This window comes from Heloderma suspectum, chromosome 8 (genome assembly GCF_057233095.1).
Source record: "Heloderma suspectum isolate Gila_16-S chromosome 8, 16-S_ref, whole genome shotgun sequence".
Taxonomy (NCBI): Eukaryota; Metazoa; Chordata; class Lepidosauria; order Squamata; family Helodermatidae; genus Heloderma; species Heloderma suspectum.
In genome coordinates, this window is record NC_139465.1 from 24,498,323 (window position 1) to 24,522,011 (window position 23,689).

The 23,689-nt window shown below is 45.5% G+C and overlaps 1 protein-coding gene across 3 annotated transcripts in view; it reads right to left on the reverse strand.

Annotated features, from left to right (window-relative positions):
• Nucleotides 1–14,028: 14,028 nt before the first annotated feature.
• The window catches only part of LOC146338942 (uncharacterized), a 28,960-nt gene continuing 19,299 nt past the window's right edge, over nucleotides 14,029–23,689 (reverse strand). For all 3 annotated transcript variants that reach the window (XM_084813130.1, XM_084813128.1, XM_084813129.1), the window contains 4 exons: nucleotides 19,653–19,840; nucleotides 18,277–18,435; nucleotides 17,385–17,495; nucleotides 14,029–15,899 (listed from right to left, as the gene is read on the reverse strand). In XM_084813130.1, the coding sequence (XP_084669256.1) occupies nucleotides 15,780–15,899; nucleotides 17,385–17,495; nucleotides 18,277–18,435; nucleotides 19,653–19,840 (578 nt within the window). In that variant the 3' untranslated portion in view covers nucleotides 14,029–15,779. The remainder of the gene's footprint in view (nucleotides 15,900–17,384; nucleotides 17,496–18,276; nucleotides 18,436–19,652; nucleotides 19,841–23,689) is intronic.

Consider the following 23,689-nt stretch of genomic DNA (forward strand, 5'->3'; position numbering starts at 1 on the left):
CCCGGTGCAACAGGTGAACGTAAGGAGAGCCATGCTGGATCAGACCAAGGGTCCATCTAGTCCAGCAGTCTGTTCACACAGTGGCCAACCAGCTGTTGACCAGGAAGCCACAAGCAGGGCATGAGCGCAACAGCACCCTCCCACCCATGTTCCCCAGCATCTGGTGCACATAGGCTCACTGCCTCTGGTACTGGAGGAAGCACATGGCCATCAGGACTAGTAGCCATGGACAGCCTTCTCCTCCAGGAATTTGTCTAGCCCCCTTTTCAAGCCATCCATATTGGTGGCCATCACTACATCCTGTGGTAGCGAATTCCATGGTTTAACTATGTGCTGTGTGAAGAAGCACTTCCTTTTATCTGTCCTGAATCTCCCACCAACCCCATTGGTGGTTGGAATCTCCGACATCCCTAGTGGTGTAGTGGCTAGAGAGTTGGACTGGGAGCCGGGAGATCCAGGTTCTAGTCCCCACACAGCCATGGAAGCTCACTGGGCGACTTTGGGCCAGTCACAGACTCTCAGCCCAACCCACCTCACAGGGTTGTTGTTGTGAGGATAAAATGGAGAGGAGTAGGATTATGTACGCCACCTTGGATTCCTTAAGGAGGAAAAAAGGCAGGACAGAAATGTAATAAATAAATAAATAAATAAGGCGGAAAGAACACATAAAAGGGCAACTAATCTGTGTTTAAATGAACTCTCCCCAAAGTACCAAGCCCTGCAATATTTATGGTAAGTTAAAAAGCCACACAAGACACCTCCATTGCCCCGCGCACAAACTCTTTGACATGGAGAGGGGAATTCCCATACCCAAGGTATGGCTGACTCTGGCCAGGGGCTCACCTGGGCACGTGGTCCCTCTGGGTCTCGGCAGGTGGCAAAGATCCATTCCGGCCGGTTGCTTTTCTCCACCAGCTGCCTGACCAGCTCCAAGCCGATGCCCCGGTTGGACCCAGTCACCAGGACGCTGCGCACCTTCAGCATGGCCATCTCTCTTGCCAGCCTACGCACAACTAACAAAGCTGTTTGGCAGTCCAACCCCAGCTATATCTAGCCCCAGGCTTCCCCACCCAGGCTTATCTAAGGCGCTTTGTTTTGTTTTAGCCCAGTCTCTGTATATGGCAATAGTAGTGCTGTGCCAAAAATTTGGATGCCTCCATTTTCAGCATTTCATGGAGCGATGGGGGTGAAACGAAAACTCTGGCGAAAGAGGCCGGGAGGGGTGAAAATTTCAAATAACTTTCTCCTTGGGGTGGAGGACAGGATTTCAGCTTAGCTTTTTAAGTGTGGGCAGTGGCTGAGGGGGTCTTTCTAGTTTTTATTGGTTTAAAAAACACCCCCTGCACCTGCAGGAGTCCAACCCAGCAGCTTTTTCTGAACTCCCTCCCAGGAGACCAAGTGACCTCTCCCTCTCCAACAGGCATTCAGGACAGGCTGCAGGACAGCAGCTGCTGCTTTGCAAAGCACGAGCAATCAGGGATTTTATGGTTTTAGAAACCAGCAACAAATACCTCCCAAAGTTAAAAGGGTATGTGGAAACTGTGTCCCCCTCACCAAGGAGAAAATTCTCCAATATTCTCCCCCTCCCTCTGAAAGCGGCAAAACAGTGCCTCTTGCACAGGGAGAGAAAAAGTTCCTGAAAACAATAGTCCTGAGTTAAACTGCCTGCAATGCAACACAAAAGAGGCAAAACTGGATTTTGATGTGGGGTCGCTGAAAGAACCTGGAGAAGGATGGCTTGTTGCCATGTTGGGGAGGGAATCTGGCAGAATAGAGAAGCTCTTGCTTGTCCTTGCCTGATGAACAAAGTTCTGTGGCAGCTCAAACCAGCCAAATTTCCACTCCCTTTTGTAAGAGTTGCAAAAGGTAGTTGGCTCCAGTGTCAATTCAAGTTTTGCACCTGGCAACTGCCCAGATACATCATGGCAAACATAAAGGGAAACAGATGTGCTGAGGGCTCCAGCCAGGTCCTGCCTAGAAGGAGTCTGGAGAAAGATTTCATGTTGTGTGGCTGAGAAAGGGAGTTAGTAGAAGGCAGGAAAATGTACTGTAATGAGACTGGGGGGAGTCAGAATGATCTTTCGAGGTCCCAGTAACTCTTTTTTTCTTTTTTTTTAATGGTTTGGATACAACCATTTAAACTGGTGATTTAAATCAGCCAAGCAAAAACATAAAAGGTGTATTTTTTATTTTTAAATCATCCATTTTTATCCACTCTGTTCGGACAGGTCTTGCCTAGACATTTCTTGAGTGTTAACTAAATGGCTATGAGCTGCTGTGGATCAGAAAGGCGAGAAGACACTCAGGGCATCTCTACAGCAGCCTAAACTCCTGCATTTAAAATGGGGCTTTCTGCTTCCGTTTTACATGTAGGATCACAATGACTCCCTTTTTCACCTGCTTCCTTCCCCCCCTCCCCTTTCCCCCTCCTTCTCCCCTTATCTGCGTCTTCCATTATCTTTCACTGGTTTTGCTCCTCTCCTTGCCACTTTTCCGCTTTTCATGGAGGGAACTCAAGCAGAACACAACAGGGTAATTTGATAGCTCTATCTGCGATCTGTTTAAAAACGGAACAAAGGGCATTTAGTGCAGGAGATGCCTTGTCGGGTTCCGGTGTCATGTAAAGAAGAGCCTGCAAACTTCCGTGAGAGAGCAATCTCCATCTCAGGATAAAAGCTCCGTGTGAAGAAAGCCTCAGACCATTTGAAATGAGTGTAAGAGCAATAGAAGCAAGAAGTCGTTAGTTGCATTTGGAAGAGTCTAACAGACAATATCAGGCTGGGAGTCAGAGGTGAGCTGGAGCTCTGGGGGCATCTTTGGGGTGCAAGAGCCCCTCACAGACTTAATGAGGGAACAGAAATCTGTTGGGATATTAATGCTGTGAATCCCCATCAACTGTGGCCCTCCAGGTGTTGTTGGAGTCTAACAACTCCCATCAGCTCCATCCAGCATCGCCACTGGTTTGGGATGATGGGAGTTGTAGTACAGCAACATCTGGAGAGCCACAAGTTTGCTGCGCCTGGTGTAAATAAACTAGCACTGTGCCGAAAATGTCTCCCACATTTTTTCCGACCATTCTCATTCAATCTGATAGAAAAGAAATCGCTTTCGAAAAGAAAATCAGAGGAGGAGAAGCTTTGGAGACATTCTCATGCGCTGGGTTCGGGGTTCTTGTGGTTACCTGACTTATGAGGTGGCTGAGGAGTCTGCATGAGTGTCCTGTCTGTCATCGTACAGTGATCTCTGTGGCAGCCTGTAGCCTCCTCCGCTTCCCACACTTCAGTTAAAGCCCTCATGAGGAAGACATCATGAGGCAATTCCACCCATGGGGCGTTTTCCAGTTCAGGAAGTGCAGGTGGCCTGGGAGGCTGCAGAGCAATGGAAAGATGTGTAACACAGAGAGAAAACGCACACGGCACCCTCAGCCACCTCATGGTGATTAGGTAAGCTCAAAAATACCACCAAAAGAAATTCAAAATTTGGCCTCAAAAAAGTGGAAGCCTCCACACAGTTGATGCTGTTGCCACCTACAGAAGCAGAGCAATAAATAAAAGTGCTCTTAAAAAAACCCAGAAATTAAACTGGGGGGTCACGTTGTCATGTAAAGAACTTGTCGACAACTGTAGTAGGGAATGATGAGCACACAATAAATGACTCTTGTAGAAAAGCTCGGACAGAAGTTGCCTGAAAGTCTGGAGCCTAAACAGGCTTCCTGGGGTCACTCTGGACCGAGGAGTAGTTTCAACCTTCACTTGGCCCTGTTGCAGTTTTTAGAGGTTCCTGAGGTCCTCAGCAACCATCACATTTTTAGATGTACATCCCAAACATTTTAAGATGTGCCATATGAATACACGTGCTACACCTGTGATGGAGCCACGATCACCCACAGTTCTGGGCTCAGTGTGATGTGCAAAATGGTCCCAAGAACCCGGTTCTGGAGAAGTCGGCACAACCCAATGCCATGTCCTGGCAGACACAGAGATGTTGGAGATTCCAGAATGGAAATTTAGGGTGCAATCCTCCCGAACTTGGAGGCAACTGCCTATCCAATGCAGGGCAGGAGAAGCATGGAGGGGATCGTTCCCTCCACGCTTCTCCTGCTCTCTATTTGTGGCTAGACAGCAAATTGCGGCTGTCTAGCCGCAGGAAGGCAGAGCAGGGGAAGTGGCTGCCGGACGACACGTAGGATGTGTCATACCAACATTTCCGCCTTCCCCGCTCTGGAACGCGCCCAGGATTGCCCTGGTTTGGCCGCTCTGCACTCCTGAGTGTGGAGTGCAAGGCCATTCCACGCTGCCTGTGAGGCAGCACGGCAGAGGGAGATGGTCAGTTCCTGGAAAACTACATATCCTATGACTGTCTAGCTGCTGACTTGCAGTCATAGGATTACTCCCTAAGTAACATTTGACTAACGTTGACAGGGTTTGTGGTAAGGATTGTGGGCTGTTCTCATACTGCAACCCCTCTCCCTATTTTGTTATCCTGAATTATATTACTTTCCCTTTGACCTCCCTGTATTATATTAACTTTCTTTTCTTTGGGAAATGGCTGGCTAATTGCTCAAGAGAAGTGAGCAATGTTTTCTCACTGGAAGCCCCTATCAGAAGGGGACAGCTTTCCCTTCCCCCCCCCCGCCCTAAATTCAGTGTCAGAGTGAGTTAGATAAAGCCTGTTTTTAGGAGAGCTGTTTCATTAATCTCATTTTAGGAGAGCTGTATTTCAAAGTTAGTGTACTGCACCTCACAAACTCACACAAACTTTGCCTTCCAAATAAACCTAAGTTTTATTTAAACACAGTCTTTCCACTGAGCTCTCTCAGACAGTGTTTTAGGAACTCAGAGACAACAAACCCATGCTATCTTTGTTGCCACCCTCAGGAAGAAACTATACAAGAATACAGCTAATTGGGAAAACACTAATGGAGAAGATTGTAGAAAACATGACTATTTATGTAGCAGCCATATCGGGGGTCAGACTAAGTAGCCTCATGCAGTCTCATGCTTCATGTTCTTGCTGAGCTCTTTCTCCCTTGAATATATTGTTGTAAGCTGATGAGACACAGGAATTCCTTATCTTGTCAAAGGTCATACAACTGTATATCTTGTTCTCTGCTATTCTCTTCTGTTCTCTCTTTATCATGGCTACCCTATAACCCAGTTCTTGTATGATAAACAATGGTGCTAAGTGAAGAAATGTTGAGAACTGCAACCCCACGCGGGAGGGGGAGGAGGAGCCGTTTCATATGTGTCACAATGTCTATAAAAACCATGTGCTGATGTATTTCGGGGCTTCTGGCTCTTTGGAAATGATTCCAGCCTTAAGCCCGCGCGTTAAATAAAGAATCTCTTTTTCTTTCACTCCGTGGTCTCTCTGACTCTGGGTTCTGCAACATAAATGGTGCCGTGACTCGGATGTGGCAGGCTCTGAGCCAGACAGGTGGCATTTGCCTGCTCTTGATCGCCGCACCGGGAAGACAAGCTCGGCGCATGCCTCCCTTTCTTGGCGCCACCGACCTTTTTGTCGAGTAAATGGGAGAAAGCCTGCACCGGGATCGCCCAAACGGCAGCGAGCAGCAAGAGAACCTTGAGAAGCGGAGGAAGGAACTTGAGCCCTGCCTGTATCGCAGCTGCAATTGAGTTGAAACCCACATTGGAAGCCTTCAGGAGAAAGGCAAGTATATGGGAAAAAGAGGGCCCCGCCTTTAGGGAGAAAGGCCACTGGGCAGAAAAAAAGAGGGCCCCGCCTTATGAAGAAGGTCAGTGTTGGTGGTATACGTATACAAAAAGAACCTACTCCTTGCGGGTAGAAGGGGGGCCTGATCACACCCCCGAGTGGGCGCCAGTACCCAGCACGCCAGTACTCAGTAGGAAGCTGAGGAAACTGGGGAAGCCGCTTTCCGCTCTGGTAAAAAGTGGGAAAAGTGGGTGGCAGGGACGTATGGATGCAGTGGAGAGATTGATGATTGTGTGAGTGGCTACTGCGGTTTCTGACGCATACCGTTGACCGTCCAGGTGCCCAGGCCAGTAGCAAAGTGCGTGGTGTGTAAAATCCTCTTGTGTCGGCCAAGAGGATTGGCCGACACCCCCCCATGAATCCTCAATGGTTGCAGACTTTGTGTGAAATACAGTGGCCGTCTTTTGGTGTAGGATGGCCTACTAAAGGCTCTTTGGAGCCCAGCAAAACCAGCCGTGTATATGCCATTGTGGTTGGGAGACCTGGGCACCCCGACCAATTTCCCTACATAAACTCGTGAGATTCCATAGTCCGCGCTTCTCCTCCATGGCTAAAGAAATGCCTAGAATCCCAGGCAAACGTTTTGGTGCTCAGAAAAAAAAATTGGCCAAAAAGAAATTACAACCAGTGTTAGAAGCCCTGTGTGAAGATCTGGCAGAGCTAACGGCGTTTCTACCTGCTTATGCCCTGCTTCCACCACGGGCCCATGTTACTGTAAGACCACCCCGTCGAGATCCAGATCCTGTGACTCCTGAGCCCCTGCCATCCCCCCTACAGAGGCATTGCCCCTCGCTTTGACTTAGAACTGTCGCCATCAGTTTCAAGCCCCACCGGCAGTAATTCGCCAATTTCAGCTACGGTCCTCAACTCCCAGATATTGTCTGCCGAGACTTTCATCTCTACGGGATCGGGAGGTTCCCCTCTTACACCTCAATCAGCATTAATAAAAGAAACTGAAAAATTGAAGTGTTGGGCAGAAGATTTAATAAAATCGGCAGTGACCCTTAAAAAGATGTGTTCTCACAAAAAAAGGGAGGCGAGCTTGTATACTGCTCAAGACTTGCACCCCCTTGAGATGTATGTCAAACAAAGAAGGAAAAAGGTTTTTTTAAAAAAAATTCAGAATAGAGAGAGAAAACAGCAAAAAGCTCAAGGTCGAGCTGAGAGGAAAAAAGAACAAGATCTGAGGCTGTTAATTAAAAAAATGTTGCAGGACAGTGTGGCTTTTAACAAAGCGTGGGAGCGTGAGAGTGTAAGGCCGAAGAAGTAGCTGTTAGCCTAGCGTGCCGAGAGAGGGGGGGCAGGAAAATTGCCCACAATGTTCTGAGTTGTGCAACATCATCACCTCGCCTAATTGAGATGAAATCCCTAAGAAATGGAAACTGAAAATGAAGACCCAGAAGATGAAGGCAAAATAGAAAATAAAGGTGAAGAATCAGCCCCCAGAGCACAGGCTAGACCCCTCTTCGAGTGAAAAGTGTGCCATAAGACTGTCCCAAAGCAGAATGAAGCGGAGATACCACGTTGAAGATCTCTGTCAAGGTAACCGTGTTTAGCTTTGAACTGTGTTAGAATTGCATAGAGCCTGTAGCTACTGACCATCAGCTATATGATTTCTGAAGAGCGTAACCATTAAGCTTTTGCCGTGGGATTCCCTGCAATGAAGAAATCTCACTGATTTGAGTGTCCAGTGTTACACTGCCTGAGTGTGTGTGCTGAAGAGACCGAGAAACCAGACAGCATGTTCCTGGCCAAGCCAAAATCACGCTACTACCATGCTCCTGAAAGCTGCAATAAACTGTGTAAGCTGGGAGACCCAACCTGATTGAGAAGAAAAGAAGATATTGGAGCAACTGTCTTAAAAAACAATGAGATCTGTGTAGCTGGCTGGCTGACGCTGTCAGTGATGTTACAACTTTAAATTAAGACTGTTTTCCTGTTTGAGACCCCAGCGAAGAAAGCTGACCTGAGTTATTTGTTGCCCGTGCCACAGCAAAGATTTAGCTGCCCTGCACCTCATCCTGTCCTGTTTTGAGCTTGGGATTTACAAATACAAACAAACTGAGAAGCTTGCCTTTGAAGTCCTGCAAATCACCCCACCGCCTCCCCGAAGATTAATGGCTGCCTGAAAAATGCAAGTATAAGGTGATGCCCATCACCCCCCAGCGTCCTGAGTTTCGGCACTCAGTGTTTCAGTGCTTTCGTGTACCAGGTTAGAAGAGAAAAAAAAGAGTAAGTTTTTAAAATGTCTGTGAGAACCTGACAGAAATAAAATAGAATTTACAGAGGAGTTGCCCAGGTTAAAGCGTCACGGCTAGAGAGCTGAGCTGTGCCGCTCTGTTTAGACAGAGGCCTTGCTAAAAAATTAAAGGCCCTTGTCTGTCAGAAGGGGTGTAGGGCCACACTTTCCCTTTTTAAACTGATGCAAAAGTGGAGAGCCTTTGCTGGAAACATCTCATCTTCATTGCCCAGAGCCTTCTTTGTTTGCCTCCATCATTGTCTGGGCTTTTTAGAGACACTCTGCACATGAACTAAAATTTTAAATTGTCAAAGACTTGCCATGGACAGTGCTGTGAAGCTTTTGATAAACTTGAACTCTCATCGCTGTGGACTGTGTGTCTGTGTTTGTAGTCAGCTCAGTGTACAGCAGGCTGAGTTTGATCTATGACTTTTAGATTTCCTTCTGCCAGAACTCATGCAGCATAGAGTTGCCGATGCAAAAATGGTGACCTAGAACTCTTTGCGTGTGTGGGTATGCCCGTCCCTTGATTTTAATGGGCCCTGAGCTTTCAGCCAGAAGAGCAGTATAATTGCTGGATCTGCTCCATCATGCCTTACCATGCAAAAAGTGTTTTCCATTCATTGTGTAAATTGCAGAAAAAAGTTTGTTGTGTACATTTTATGATTTCTTAGATATCATAAAATATATGTGATATTTGCAGATTAGTGTTAGTTGCAACTCCAAATAATACTAAGTGTGGTTCCCAATGGATGACAAGGAGAAAAGACAAAGGCAAGTAGAAAAGAAAGAATAGAGAAAGTAGAAAACAGATAGAGAAGGGGGAAAAAAAGAAGAAAGAAGAGGCAAGAGGGAAAAAAAAGAGAAAAAACATTTGTAAAAAAGAAGCGTGGCCATAGTTGGCCCCAGGGTAAATTAAAAGCAGCTGATTGTGCCTGGAGCTTATTACCTGGAATAAAGTAGCCACTATAATGCAATAGTTCTTTAAGATGAAGAAAATGTAACTAGAAAGAGAAGAAGAGCCTATCCCAAATGTGTGTCATTGGGACTAGTGTAAGGCAGAAAGGGTTAAGTAAGTGAGTTTAACTTGAAAAAGACAAAGAGACAAGGCTGGTGCATGGAGCAGAAAGTTTTATGTAAAAAGTTTAAAACATGATCTGCAATACAGGCAGATCAGCAAAGAAAAAGAAAGCAAAAGAAAGAGAAAAAATTTGTCTTCCCATACTAATAAATAAAAGTGTTATCAAGCACTTTGGGAAGCGAAGTTGTTTACAGGAAGCTGTGCCTGAAAACCAAACACTTCTAGCCTATGCTGAAAATGCTTGCTAGTGTTGTGCTGCCTCATGGGTAACATGTATAGTATAAAACCCATTTAGCCCAATAGCTCGTGGTTCAGAGAAGCTGTCTGATCCAACCATTAGGTACGCCTGTGTGCTGTAAGTTACCCAATAAAGTCTCCTTGTAAGTAACCCCCCCCCCCGCTGGAATCCCAAAACACAAGTGGGGCTAGAGCGCCTCACCCAGTATCAAACCCTGCTGTTAAAAGCCGTAAAGGCAGGTATGAAGAAGTCAGTTAATATGACCAAAGTGTCTAAAGTACTGCAAGGTGCCACCGAGGTCCCAGAGGTCCCAGAGCGTACTTGGAGCGTCTTTCAGATGCCTATCGCCAGTATACCCCCCTCAACCCAGAGGCCCAAGAAGATGTGGACGAAAGAAGAAACGAAGAAGACCCGGCAGAGGCAAAAGATTCTTAAAAAACAACCAGTGTGCCCAGTGTGGACAAGATGGACATTAGTGGCATGAATGCCCAAATAAAATAAATCAAATACACAAAAGAGAAAACCAAAGGGGCCAGAATGGGCGAAGAGGGAGACAGCTTGAGAGGGGCCGTGACATTGACTGTGAGGGGCCGTGACATTGACTTCATGATTGACACTGGAGCGGCATCAAGAGCAAGCAAACGTGAGCCTTAAACAAGAAGTCCAAACACTGGGCAAAGTTCTTCAAGCCCAGCGTCGCCTTGTCTTAGAAAATAAGCCATTCCCATCACAGAAGTTCATCCTTTCCAACCAAGAGTTAAAGTATGAGTTAAAGAGGGAAAAATAACCCTTTGACTCCCAGATAGAGAGGACTGAAAACTGTCATACTTTCCACCCCCACAGCTATAAAAGCAGCTGAAATTAAACCCTGAATACATTAGACACGAGTCAAGAGAGCGAGAGGGGGAGAGTAGACTGTAAACAGAAATCCTAAAAATCCTTTAAAAATCATTCTGAAAAAGCAGTAAGAAGACTCAGGCTAGACCTTACTGTGGACACACCGGGAGACTGTCCCCCTGCGTACGGTCAGACCTGCAACTGGAGAATTGAAGAAGGGGACTAGACCCTACTGCAGCTTGCCAGGTGAATAGCTGCCCGGCGTACGGTCAGATCCCAAAGAAGATCAAACATGCGTGTTGTAGTGTTAGTAGTGTTGCATTGTGTTTCTTTAATAAGGTGCAAAAAGGGGGGTCTGCCCCTAGAAGGAGAAGTTTGCCCCAGTAATTTGCTGATAATTACTGGCTTCACCTGGCTAACATCACGAGAGTAAAACATTTTTGTTTGCCAAGAGATATACCTGCAAACAGGCTTATTAGCTCTTGCCTAATACCTGTCTGTAGACATCCTAGAAAAATTCAAAAAGATACCATATTAAGAGTTTATGGTGTAAGTTTAACTTATTCCCAAAATAAGTTGCAATAAAATAAGGCATGGTTGCAAAGATCCTACCCCCTACAGAGTTCACTCTACGCACCCCCATCGTTGCTAAAACAAATGCTACGTGTGCACGAATGCTTAATTGTCAAAAATTTTCCAGAAAATATAAAGCTATCCCTGGCCCCCTGCCACTGTAATAAAATTCAAAATGTATCTTTTAATGATGCCCACATACTTTTGCCTCATGGATGGTTTTAGACACGTAGTTCCCGCACTTGGTCATTCATTCCTGCCAACTTGTCTAATAACCACCCATGTTGCCTCAGCCGCCAATTGAACTGGTGCCAATTCTTCCCCTGTAGCCCAAGAAAATCCGTCGACGGCAGCCTCAAGCACTCCAACTAACTAAAAATTGTAATAGTCATGTGCAGTTATATTCTGACTCAGAAAAATTAGCCTTAGCAATGTCACTGGTTGGGGTTCCAGGTTTAGCCTTGGCTAATGGTCTGGAGATCAACCGGTTAGCTTGCAGCTTAGCCAAAAGCATAAATGCCACCTCACGAGCACTGTCATTGTTAAATAAAGAGTTGCGTGATCTAAGAGGTGCAGTTCTAGAAAATAGAGCTGGTATAGATTACCTCTTCCTTCTTCATCACTTAAGTTGTGAGACACACCAAAAGCTCTGTTGTTTTAACTTAACTGATAATGGCAATGCTGTAAATGAACAGATCAACAAGCTGCACAATATAGTAGCTAACAAAACAATAAGACAAAACAATTAGCTCAATTAGTTAACCCCTTGGCTTCCAGATCTTAGCTGGCTTGAAGCATTGTTCATCCTAATTCTACCAGTGTTGTTCATAAAAGTTCTGTTATGCCTTTGCATTCCTTGTCTTATGCGCTGTTTAACCAATCTGTTTTATGTCTCAGCTAGTAAAACTGCTGCCCTCTATGCTCTAATAGCCCAACAAGAAGCTAAGTAATATGTATGTCACAAAAAGCTTTGTATGGTTATCAGAAATGCTATAATTGTAATGAAATTATGCATTTAAGAGGGGAATGTAGCAGCCATATCGGGGGTCAGACTAAGTAGCCTCATGCAGTCTCATGCTTCATGTTCTTGCTGAGCTCTTTCTCCCTTGAATATATTGTTGTAAGCTGACGAGACACAGGAATTCCTTATCTTGTCAAAGGTCATACAATTGTATATCTTGTTCTCTGCTGTTCTCTTCTGTTCTCTCCTTATCATGGCTACCCTATAACCCAGTTCTTGTATGATAAACAATGGTGCTAAGAGAAGAAATGTTGAGGACTGCAACCCCACGCGGGAGGGGGAGGAGGAGCCGTTTCATATGTGTCACAATGTCTATAAAAACCATGTGCTGATGTATTTCGGGGCTTCTGGCTCTTTGGAAATGATTCCAGCCTTAAGCCCGTGCGTTAAATAATCTCTTTTTCCTTCACTCCGTGGTCTCTCTGACTCTGGGTTCTGCAACATTTAGAAAAAAAATGTTTTTCCTCACAACTTGTAAAGAATTCTTATTGTTCTTTCGATGCGATCAAAGATGACATACAAGCAGATCTACAAAAGAATGGCTGCGGAAGAAGAAATTCCATGTTTTAGAGTGGCCTAGTCAAAGTTTGGACCTAAACCCCATTGAAAATGTTGCGGCAGGACCTGAAGCAAGCTGTTCATGCAAGGAAGCCCTCAAATGTCACTGAGTTAAAGCAGTTCTGTAAGAAGGAATGGGCAAACATTCCTCAAAACCGATGTGAGAGACTGACCAACAGTTACAGAAAATGCTTACTTGAAGTCTTTGCTGCTCAAGGGGGTGTCACCAGGTACTGAATCTAAAGATTCACATACTTTTTCACTCATGAATATTGAATGTTGAATCAGGTATTGAAAATATTGGGATAAATAGTTCAATAAATAAATATTGAAAAAGCTTCATGTTTGGGTGTCATTTGTTTAATCAGGTTATCTATTGTTCTTTATCTAGGGTTGTGGAGTTAGATTAAGATCTAATAACATTTTAGGTTGGAAATATGTGGCAATCCTAAGGGGTTCACAGACTTTTTCTCACCACTGTAGGAACTCAGAGTTTCCAACACGTCCCTATTATTAAATTAGTTTTGGAGCCCAATATTGTCACCCAGAGAGCTTCTGTGGAAGAGTCTGCCCCTTTTAGATGTTCTAGTCTGCTCGACACTATGCCCTCTTTGATGTACAGAGCAACACCTCCTCAAGCACACCCTTCCCTGCCCTTCCTGTAGAGTTCGTATCCAGAGATGACTGCATCCCACTGGTTCTCTCCATTCCACCAGGTTGCCATAATGCCCACTATATCCAGGTTCTCCTTTAAAACCAGACACCCCAACACTCCCATTTTGGCTCAGAGGCTTCTAACATTTGCATAGAAACACCTATACACGGTGTCCCTCCCCAGATGTTTCTGGCATCTGCATCTTTTGCTATGGCACTTAGGCCTCTTTGATTGGCTATTATGTTTCATATATGCTTATCGTCTATTTCCTCCCCTTCTACATTTCGGCACTTGAAAACATTTTCATTTTCATCGCCTACGGATGGTTTAACCCGAACCAGATGCTTCTCAGCTCCTGTCGGTATTCCCCAGGGTTTAGTTTAAAAGCTACTCTGCCACCCGTTTTATGTTTAGCGCCAGCAGTCTGGTTCCATTTTGGTTCCAGTGGAGACCGCCCCTCTTGTACAGGCCTGGCTTGTCCCAAAACATTCCCCAGTGCCTAACAAATCTGAACCCCTCCTCCCTTCACCACCGTATCAAGACTCCTCAGCTTCGCCTGTCTAGCTGCCCCTGTGAGTGGAACAGGTAGCATTTCCAAGAAAGCCACCTTGATGGTCCTGGATTTGAACCTAGCTAGCAACCTAAATTTGGCTTCCAGGACCTCACGACTACATTCCCCCACATCTTTGGTACCAACATGGACCACAACCACTGACTCCACCCCAGCACGATCTACTAGGCCATATAATTACAGTTGACAAGGAGTTGATAATTAGGGATTGAGGAATTCTCTTGTTAGTCAGAGAAGAAGAAGGTCTGTTGATTGGTGGGTGGTATTATAGAAGGACTAGGAGAAAGCTGAGGAGCAAGTGAATACCTAAGGCCTGAATAGTAAGACATTCCTCCTCTGTATGGGATAACCATACGTGGCTGGTGAAGATCAGGAGTAGGGAGCAGGTGGCTTTGCTATGCCAGGAGGTTGCCCTATGATCTTGCCAGAAGAAGGTTACACAAGCAGGCATTAAAACCCAGATAAACTGTCCAAGCAGTGAGAAAGGAAGCTAGAGGAACTTTGAGAGCCAGAGAGAGAGACTGTACCCAAGAGCTGGACCTGGCTGTGAGTGTATTTGACTGGGGTGAAGGTCTAGGGAACTTGGCCCGGGGTTAAAGGAGTCATTAAGAGGCTTGTATCAGCAACAGTGTCTCTTGAGTACTTAGGAAGTGACAGCAGTCATTCTTTTGAAAAGCCCAAAGTAAATATAGTATTCCTTTATGCACAAAATATCCCTTTAATATATTAACTTGTTTAATAGTTCCTCTTGTCTCTCGTGTTGGTGCCCATCTCACGTCCAAGCCTCATACCAAGCTCCTAGGAGGTTTTTTAAAGTATTCTTAGAGAACTGGTGGCAGCAGAAAAGGGTCAGCTTGTAGAGTTATAGTGGCAGAAAGTTCTTTAGGCCCTGAAATATAAGCATTTGCTAAAAACAACAACAACAAAACAACCCAAAGGTGGGATTGCCCAGTGAAGAGATAGTTCTCCCATAGGTGGTGGCAGTGCTGGAAAGAAAATTCCCTATAACCCATCTTTCCAGATTCAGCAGTGGAATTTCCTGGTGAGTAAATGCAGGATTGGGCAGTTAATATACTCTGGAAATGCATCAAGCTCCAATAAACAACACAGACTAGAAATATGAAAACTATTCTTACTTTTCAAATATTTAACTGTGTCTAAATCCATACTGAGCAGTATGGGTAAAATCTACCATCTAATGATTTGTATTTCTTTTCTTGGCTGTGACTTAAAAGACAGAGAGGAGGAGGAGGGATGAAGCTCGAGGATATCTCTCTCCCTGTATTAATTCATGTAAGGACTGTACCACTCATGTCAATCTCATCAGTCCAGGAATATACGAAATGTCCTGCTGGATCAGCCGAAAGGTGTTTCCCACATGGCTGAACCAGACGTCTCTGTGAAGGTCACAAGCAGGGCAGGAAGCACCACTGTTGTTCCACAGCCCAGCAAGTGCCCGTAAACCTCCACACTGTAAACCTCCCACACTGTAAACCTCCACACTGTAAACCTCCCACACTGTTCTCCCCTGCCCCCAATAGCATGCTAAGAGACATCACACGAATGAGAACTGTAAGGATTCGGTTGAATCCAATTATGTACTTTCTGATTTAAAACCATAAGAAGAATGAGCATGATCCCATGAGAGATGAGTTTTAAATAAGTAATGATTGTATTGTTTTCACCATAGCTCATAAGAAATTTAGAAATGCACTTGTGTCAAAAGATGTTATATAATGCATAAGTAAACAGGTCAAATTATGAAAAGGTCCAGGTATCCTTAGAGGTTGCTGTCATATGAAGAGTAGTGGACTTTTCAGCTGTCAATGCAAACCATGATATCTTTTCAATGACCACCTTGTCTTTATTTACATAGACACATGATAGATAGATAGATAGATAGATAGATAGATAGATAGATAGATAGTCAAACTGAGTAGGAATCGGGGGGGGGCGGGATCTAAGTCTTGCTTTTTTATGGATAGTACAAGCATGTGGATCATCCTCTACAACCCCTGTTCAAGAAAGAACAGGGCAGCTGGGGATATTTGCTGGAATCACGGATGAATAAAGAGACCCCTTTTTTGGCAGAACACTGAAATTAAAAAGGTAAATTTCATGTTCATTATTACTCAGTGGGACTTACTCCCAGGTAATACGATTGCATTCTTATACAGCAGAGAAAGTTGATGAAGACAAGGCGAGTCAGATATTTGCATTGCCTGTGGTGAGGGGTTTCTCCTGCAGTGCAGACAAGGAGACTGTTGGGTGTCTCACCAAGGAAGGGAATTACCCTTTCTGTCCACAAAAGTGCTGTTGTCTTTCTCAGAGAGATGGGCAAGCGTGTTCAGGATCTCTCGTACACTGAGCTCCGCTGAGAGTGGGGGCGCTCCCTGGAAAGAGAGAAGAGGCGAGTGACATGAGAACCTGCACAATGCCCAAAACAGTTACAAAACATGGGCATCACTGACCGAGAGCACAGTTCATAACATCCATGCACTATCAAAGGCAAACAGGGAAGCATTCTCAATAGCTGCTATACATGTATTCCATTTCTGTCCTATCTCCCTACGCATGTTCTCTTTATATACCTCCACTTGTTGTCCCAAAGGTTTATCGCCAAAATCCTAAGAATAACCATGAGTATCATCCCATTCCATATTCAGCCAGTAAGGAAAGAAACGATGAATATAAAATAACTGGAGAGCATTCATTTTTATTTTTTCTTCATCAGTTGGCTTCCAGTCTGTTTTCAGGCTCAATTCAAGGTGTTTGTGATGGCCATTAAATTCCTAAACCATTTAGGACCAGTGTATCTAAAGGAACCTCTCCTCTTGTATATACCTGCTCATATCCTTATATTTAAATAATTAAAACAGGCATTGGTCAACTCACAGGAGTTGACCAATGAGCAAATCCATAAGGCTCAGATGTTTCTGATAATTGTATAATGCAATACAGGAAGAAGAGGGCAACATAGGACATCTTTAGTAGTCCTAGGCTCTCCGTCCGCCCCAGAGCCATTGTGCTGCTGTCCCCCACCCCAGTGGCTTGTTGCATTACCAGCAATAGCATGCATGATCTGGGCCCATCAATGCTTGCTCTGAGGGGTCGTTCCTCAAAGTGAGGCCTTATGGGTGAGGTGACCATAACGACCACTTGTCCTGCTACAGCACAGGCAGTCTCCAAAACCACCCCACCCAATGTTTCACTCTGAGGATGGACCCCTCAGAGCAAAGCATTATTTGGGCCTGAGAGACACTCTGGCGAGCTGTGCTAGCCACTCTCCTGCAGGGACCTTTGCTGCAGCAGGAAAATGACTGGTGGGGCTCTCTGGAGCTCCATCCAGTGCCTCATTCTGATGAGTCTTGGATTTAGGCCTGGATTAAGCCCTGAAAGACAAAGAAAAGTGTGGGTGCAGTAGTAAGCAAGTACACTTCCTGGGAGGAGCCGTGGGTTGGTGGTAGAGCCCCTGCTTTGCATGCTGGTCCCAGGTTCGATCCCTGCGTTCTCCGGGTAGGGCTGGGAAAGAATCCTGCCTGAAACCCCGGAGAGCTGCTGCCAGTCACTGTTGACAATACTGGGCTAGATGAAACAATGGTCTGACTCAGCGTAAGGCAGCTTCCGATGTTCCTACGGCATTGCGCAACATCGTTTCTGGACATGTCTTTTGAGGCATCAGCCTTGGCCTCCAATTTCCAGGCTTTGTAGAGCCAACATGTGATAGCCTTACCTCTGCTCTGCAATCAGCAGGTTTCCCTCCCCACAATGATAAATTAATTACCCCATTATCTGTTTTGACCCTTATGTAGGCCGAAGTAGATACATAAATCCGACAGCCTCTGCGTAGAGTTGACATTCCACCATGAATCACCTACCAGCAGATTTCCCAGGTCTGTCTGCACCCACCCGGGATGCACAGCAACGCAGAGGATCTTGTCTTGGGCATATGCCAGGGACTGGCACTGCGTGAGCATGTTCAGAGCGACCTGGGAGGGAGACACGCAAGAAGCAGGGGGTGAATGACGCATCTCAGTTCCATAGCATGGCAGCAGGTCAAAAGAAGACCTCTGTGGGACTAAGAGATGGCATTCAATGCTCTCCGTAGGGACAGACTATTTTAATTGTGTGTGTGTGTATGTGTGTGTGCAGTGTACATACAACCCTGGAAAAAAAGGTGTCCCTGCAGAAATATGAGTTTGCCTCTAAAAACAACAACAATCAGGATAATCACAGGACATTTTGCTACCTTAGGCAGAGCAGCAAAAGGCACCCAATTCCAGTCCCTTAAGTCACGGTGCTTAGTATGCAAGGCAGGTTATGCTACTTTGGCATCTGAGGCAGAAATCTCACAAGGGTCTGTCCTGCTGCCTAACAGTAATAAACTACATGGGTGATCACTATGATGTTCTTGTGATATTCTGTTATTAGTGTTGGGAGGGAGGGAGATTCTTGGCACAAACGCTCATATCTATGTTTGAGTTGGCTTCTTTGATCTGAACTGGATTAAATGCATAGTGGAGACCAGACTAGAAACCCAAATTTCGCATGGCATTTCAATTCCAAATGCATGTGAAATTTTGGAAACCTCCAAGTACTGGAGTAATGCCCTCTTCTATACGCCTATGAAGTCATGGAATGGGTGGCAGGCGAAGCAAGGGCGTAACATTTTGAGAAAGGGAAAGGGGAGAAAGTCTCAAGATTAATAATACATATTATTACTCTTAAGCTTCATAGTCCCTTGGTGTCTGTTGACTACATTTTCCATACCTTGCTGCAACGGTAAGAGACACCATGTGCCAAATGCCATCCGAAGATAGTTGACATGCTGCCAGTTTTGCTGCTTATGTTGACGATGGCTGCTTTGCTGCAGCTCATCCCTTCCTGGGGGCTTTCCTGAGATGCCTTCCTCAGCAAGGGCAGAAACTCCTGGAGAAGGGGAGAGAATTATCAAGGACAGTGGCAAACTGTGTGGGGAGGACTGAGCATCTTTTTATGAGGTCAGAGACTGCAACAGGAGTGCAAATGTGAGCCCAGCAGTTACTCTCCGGAATACTCTTGTGCTTTGTCCAGGTGGCAGCAGCTACTTCCAATCTGGCTTCAACAGGTGCTGGCTTTCCACATCACTGCTCCTCCATAACCACTAAGAATCCACCTGTTGAATTTCTGTCTGTCATGCAGCCATTAGATTTTGGTCATGTATGATGGGCCTGCTCAATAATAAATTTTTTCTGGACCAAGGTAGTATATATATAATATCTACAATAATTCATCTGAATGTACCTCTTGATCCCTTAACCATTTCGTTAGGACATTAAGGTGATCACATGAGCTCTGACTAAAGAGCACAACTTGTCAATAATCCCAGGGCATAGTGTGAAAACATGAGGCAGACACCTTGCTGAAGCTAAGCAGGTTTGGGTCTGGTCAGTGCTTGGAGGGGATGCCACCTCGGAACCACATGTAGCCACCTGGAGTTCCATGATGGAAGAAAGGTGGGATATAAATAAATAAATAAATAAATAAATAAGCAAGCAAGCAAGCAAGCACAAATTAGCTGGAGCTGAGAGGGGTGTGTGTGTGTGTGTGTGTTTATAGTGTAATCATTTCTGAAACCTACCTCTCTAGCCATGTAGGTGGACTTCAATTAATGTTGCTCTAGGTGTCACCTTGGAGTATATCTATTTCTGAAGCATCCTAATCCAACCATCTAGTGAAAAAGACTTGTGTGACTAATGGACCTTTTGTTCCCAGTTTTCTGAGACAGAGGATCCTTTTTGCCATTTATGCAAATTACAGCTGCAATTTGTGCAAATTAAGCATATTACAGCCTGAATTTGTGCAAATTATGGCCGGATTGTGCACAAATTCTGCAAATTGCAGCCACAATTTGCATAAATGGCAATTTAAGAAAAACAGCAACAACCCAAAAATCTGCAAGCTGGCCTGACTCGATTTGCATCAAGTCTAGCCAGCTGGTTGGTAAGCAAGCTGAAGTCCGGGGACCGAGCTGATGATAGCTCAGCGAACTTCACCCCTCAGATGGATTCCTCTGACATCCCTAACTTGCATCAAGACACTGACTCCCAAAGGCTCTGCAAGTTGATGAGAAGTTTCCATGAAGAAGAGCCATAGGATGGCGTTACCTGGCTCACCACCATAGGACCAATCACATTGGTCTTGTATGTCTCAGACATTTCCTCCGGTGCCTCTGATTCCAGAGGACATGGCCTTGCAATCGCAGCATTGTTTATCAGCAGATTCAACCCAATTCCTTTCAGCTGCTCAGTGACTCTGGCTGCAGCAATCTTGATGCTGGATGGCTCAGAAAGGTCTACAGCAGCAAAGAGAAGGGATTTTAAAAGGATGAAAGTGAGCCAGGATCAGCCCTGCAGGCTGCCTGCAGGCTGCATTGTTGTTGCTTATCTTTGCAGCATGCACTCAGTGTGCTCCGAAAATGCAGCAGAAGAAGGATTACTTCACTCAGCACATTTTTAAGCACACACACAATAACGTATTAAATAGAGCCGGAAAAAATCGTATCTAATGTGCACATGAACAGTATATGTTTGCCAGTGTGAGTATTATACTGATATATGCTGAGTCTTCCTGTCTAAGGAAAGCACAGTAGCAAAGGTTTTTAGTGCTGTGTAATATGTGAAGCAGCCCTGGCTTTTACAACCTCCAACATTCGGTCCTCATTGTGGGACGCCCTGCTGAAATGAGACGTTGGCTTTAACCTTTGAAGCCCTAAATAGCTTTGGATCTGGTTATCTAAGGGACCACCTACCTCACTATGCACCTGTCAAATTATTAAGAGCTGCAGGAGATGATCTTTTGAGGACACTATTGTTCCTGGAGGGCCGCTTGATGGGGATACGTGGCAGGGCTTTCTCCTGTGTCACTCCCGAACTGTGGAATGCACTCCCCTCAGAATTACAGCCATCCCCACTCTCTTTGCCTTTAGAAAATGTGTCAAGACACAACTTTTTAATGGTATTTATTTATGCTACGGCTGCGATGGCTTAGTGGTTAAGACGCTGAACTGCAGACCGGAAGGTCGGCAGGACAGCAGTTCGAGACCTGAGAGCTGCGTGACGGAGTGAGCTCCCGTCTTCAGTCCCAGCTCCTGCCAACCTAGCAGTTCGAAAGCAAGAAATTGCAAGTAGATAAATAGGTACCGCTTCGGCGGGAAAGGTAACAGCGTTCCGTGCACCTTGTTGTTCAGTCATGCCGGCCACATGACCACGGAAGCATCTTCGGACAGCGCTGGCTCTTCGGCTTAGAAATGGAGATGAGCACCACACCCTAGAGTCGGACACGACTGGTTGGGGACACCTTTACCTTTTTATTTATGCATACCGGGGTGGCAATAAGCCACCCTGGCTTGTTCTAGGGGTTGTTCAAACCACAATGGGTTGGTGTGTCATCTGAATCCTGAACAGCTGTTTCATTGTAGGTTGCAGGAATCAGTCAGTGAGCTGCTCAGCAAAAGTAGAAAAAAACTATTCTTGGTGACTGCACCCATCTGTGCTGCCTCAATCCTCTCTCGCCAGTGACTGCCCCTCCAACGATGCACAAACAGCACTTTGGAGGGGTTGTCACTCATTTGGCAATCCTTTTTATTATTTTTTCAGCCCCAGAAATTTGCACAAATGAGCTAATATATATTTTTAATTTTTTGTAGCCCCAGAAATTTGCACAAATGGAGTCATAGTTTTTAAAAATTATTATTGTAGTTGTTGTTGGTGGTGGTCTTTTGCAAGTGCACAACTGCGCACCTACGTCTGTCCGATATCTGTAGCCTTGCCTTGTCAATGTCCTCCTATGTTTCAGCTGTCAAAGGGTGTGAGGAAGCATACAAGGAAACTGACAAGGCAAGAGTGCATATAGGCTAATTTGCACACCGCTAGTGACTGAGAGAAGTAGGTGCACCAAAAGTAGGATGGCTCAATATCTCCCCCTTGGCATGGTAATCGTCTGGGTTTAAATGTTGAATTGATACTTGTCAGCATCCTGCTTCCATTCAACATTTCCCCAAGTCTCCAGCTACTCGTAAAAGGGGAAATCTTGGCTCCCTCCGATTCACAGCTCACATTCAGAGCAGTTATTGCTGCTGTTACTGCAAATGGGAGCAGCGACATAGGGGGGAGCCAAGATCTCCCCTTTCTAGACTTGCTGGAGACTTATGGAAGTGCTGAATGGAAGCAGGACACTGACAAATGTCAGTTCAACAATTAAAACCCAGAGGATCCCCTTGCTAAGTGGGTGGTATTGTTTCCCCCCTGCCCCCTGCTGTTGGTGGTGCACCTCCTTCTCCTGATCTTTCCCCCTTTTTCGGACCTGTCAGTGACAAGCGTGCACAAATTAGCCTATGTGCGGTCTGGCCTTGCATGTCCTACACTGCACTTTGTGCCCTTCGATAGCTGAAACTTGCAAGGGCATTGACAAGGCAAGGCTACACATATCAGACAGCCATAAGTGCACACTTGCGGAAGACTGACACCCCCTCCCCCAAAACCTGACCCCGTTTGCGCAACTTTCTGAGGCCAAAAAAAAAGCTGGGAAACTAAAACGGGTTGCGATCGGAGCAGGGAGGGAGACAAGATGGGCAGACAAAACGGGTCCTGCTGTGGAGGACACTGGGATACCGTCCGGAGGAACAAGGGGGAAGGAGTGGGAGAACAACCCATGTTGAGCCTGATCGTCTGTCAGATGCACCGTGGGTTGTTCTGTGTACCACCCAAGGTGTTATTCGCAGGGTGGCTTAGCGTGTCATGTGAACCCTCCCAGTGGGTGAGTTTGCACATCATGATAAGCTACCCTGAAAGCAAACCATGGTTTAATCCATGGCTAACCCATGCTGCTGCTGTCAGCCAATCAGGAGCTCCTCAGTTTGCTATGGTTTGTTTCCCCCTTGGTCCACCTGCCGGCTTCCAGCATGTATATCGAAAGCCAGTGTGCACACACACACCACAAATGCCCTTGCTTCTCTGCAAATGCTCCTGCCTCTCTCACCTTAACATCAAGTCCTATATCCATGGGTAGTCTCCCAAATCCACCAAACATTAGATAAAATGGAGTATATCCTGTAGAACTGTGAACATAATTATTATATATGTAAATTAATTTAGGTAGAATTCTGGGTCAGTCCTTCCTTTGCTTCCGATCCACAGTTTTGAGAAGCCTGAGAATGATTCGATTACTCCTCTAACACAATCTATTTGTTTGCGGATGATATATTGTAGTCCTGCTTTTATGACTGCCATATAAGGTACAAAACCCTTGAAGAGTTGCAATTCAAATTATCTGATCAGATCTGATTCAAATGATCTCCCTGATCTGTTAATTAACACTCTTGAAGGATAGCCAGCCATAGGATCTCACAAAGGTAGACAGAAAGACCTGTGCGGTTATCTGTGCTGAATGCTGATAAATCCTTCACCGGCCTTGCTACCACAAATTTACTGTAATGATCAGTCATTATAAGCAAATATGCATACCTGTCTCTTCCATACTTCAGCTTCAAGTGTTTCAATGCCCCCAACTCCAAAGGGCTGTTACTAATGACTGGGTGCAATAGGGCCTTTCCCAAAGGACTTGCTTTACTCAGCTTGTAACTCCCACAATTTCTACACCACTCCAGTCTGTGTTCTTGCATTCCCACCCAGTAAAATCACTGTCTGCTTATAATTTAGTGTGGTCTAGTGGTGAGAGTGTTGGACTGGGAGCTGGGAGAGCTGGGTTCTAGTCCCCACTCAGCCATGGAAGCTCACCGGGTGACTTTGGGCCAGTCACGGACTCTCAGCCCAACCTACCTCACAGGGTTGTTGTTGTGAGGATAAAATGGAGAGGAAGAAGAGGAGAACGTAAGCCGCCTTGGGTTCCTTGCAAGAGGAAAAAAGGCGGGATAGAAATGCAATAAATAAATAAATAAATAAACATTCTGGTTTGTTTACACCCATAATGCTCCCTTTGGGGAGTGCTGCTGAGGCAGGACGCTGTGCATAATCTCCTCATTCGACTTAGAGTCTCTGCTTTTTCTAATTAACCCCCCACCTTCCTCATGCAAATATTTACGCTGCCTCAGCAGTTTGAATACCTCATCCGGAATGCTTCTTCTGTGTCGGGCAGCCCACAAATGTGACCCAGCATGCGTTATTCTTTGCAGCGAGTAGCCTAT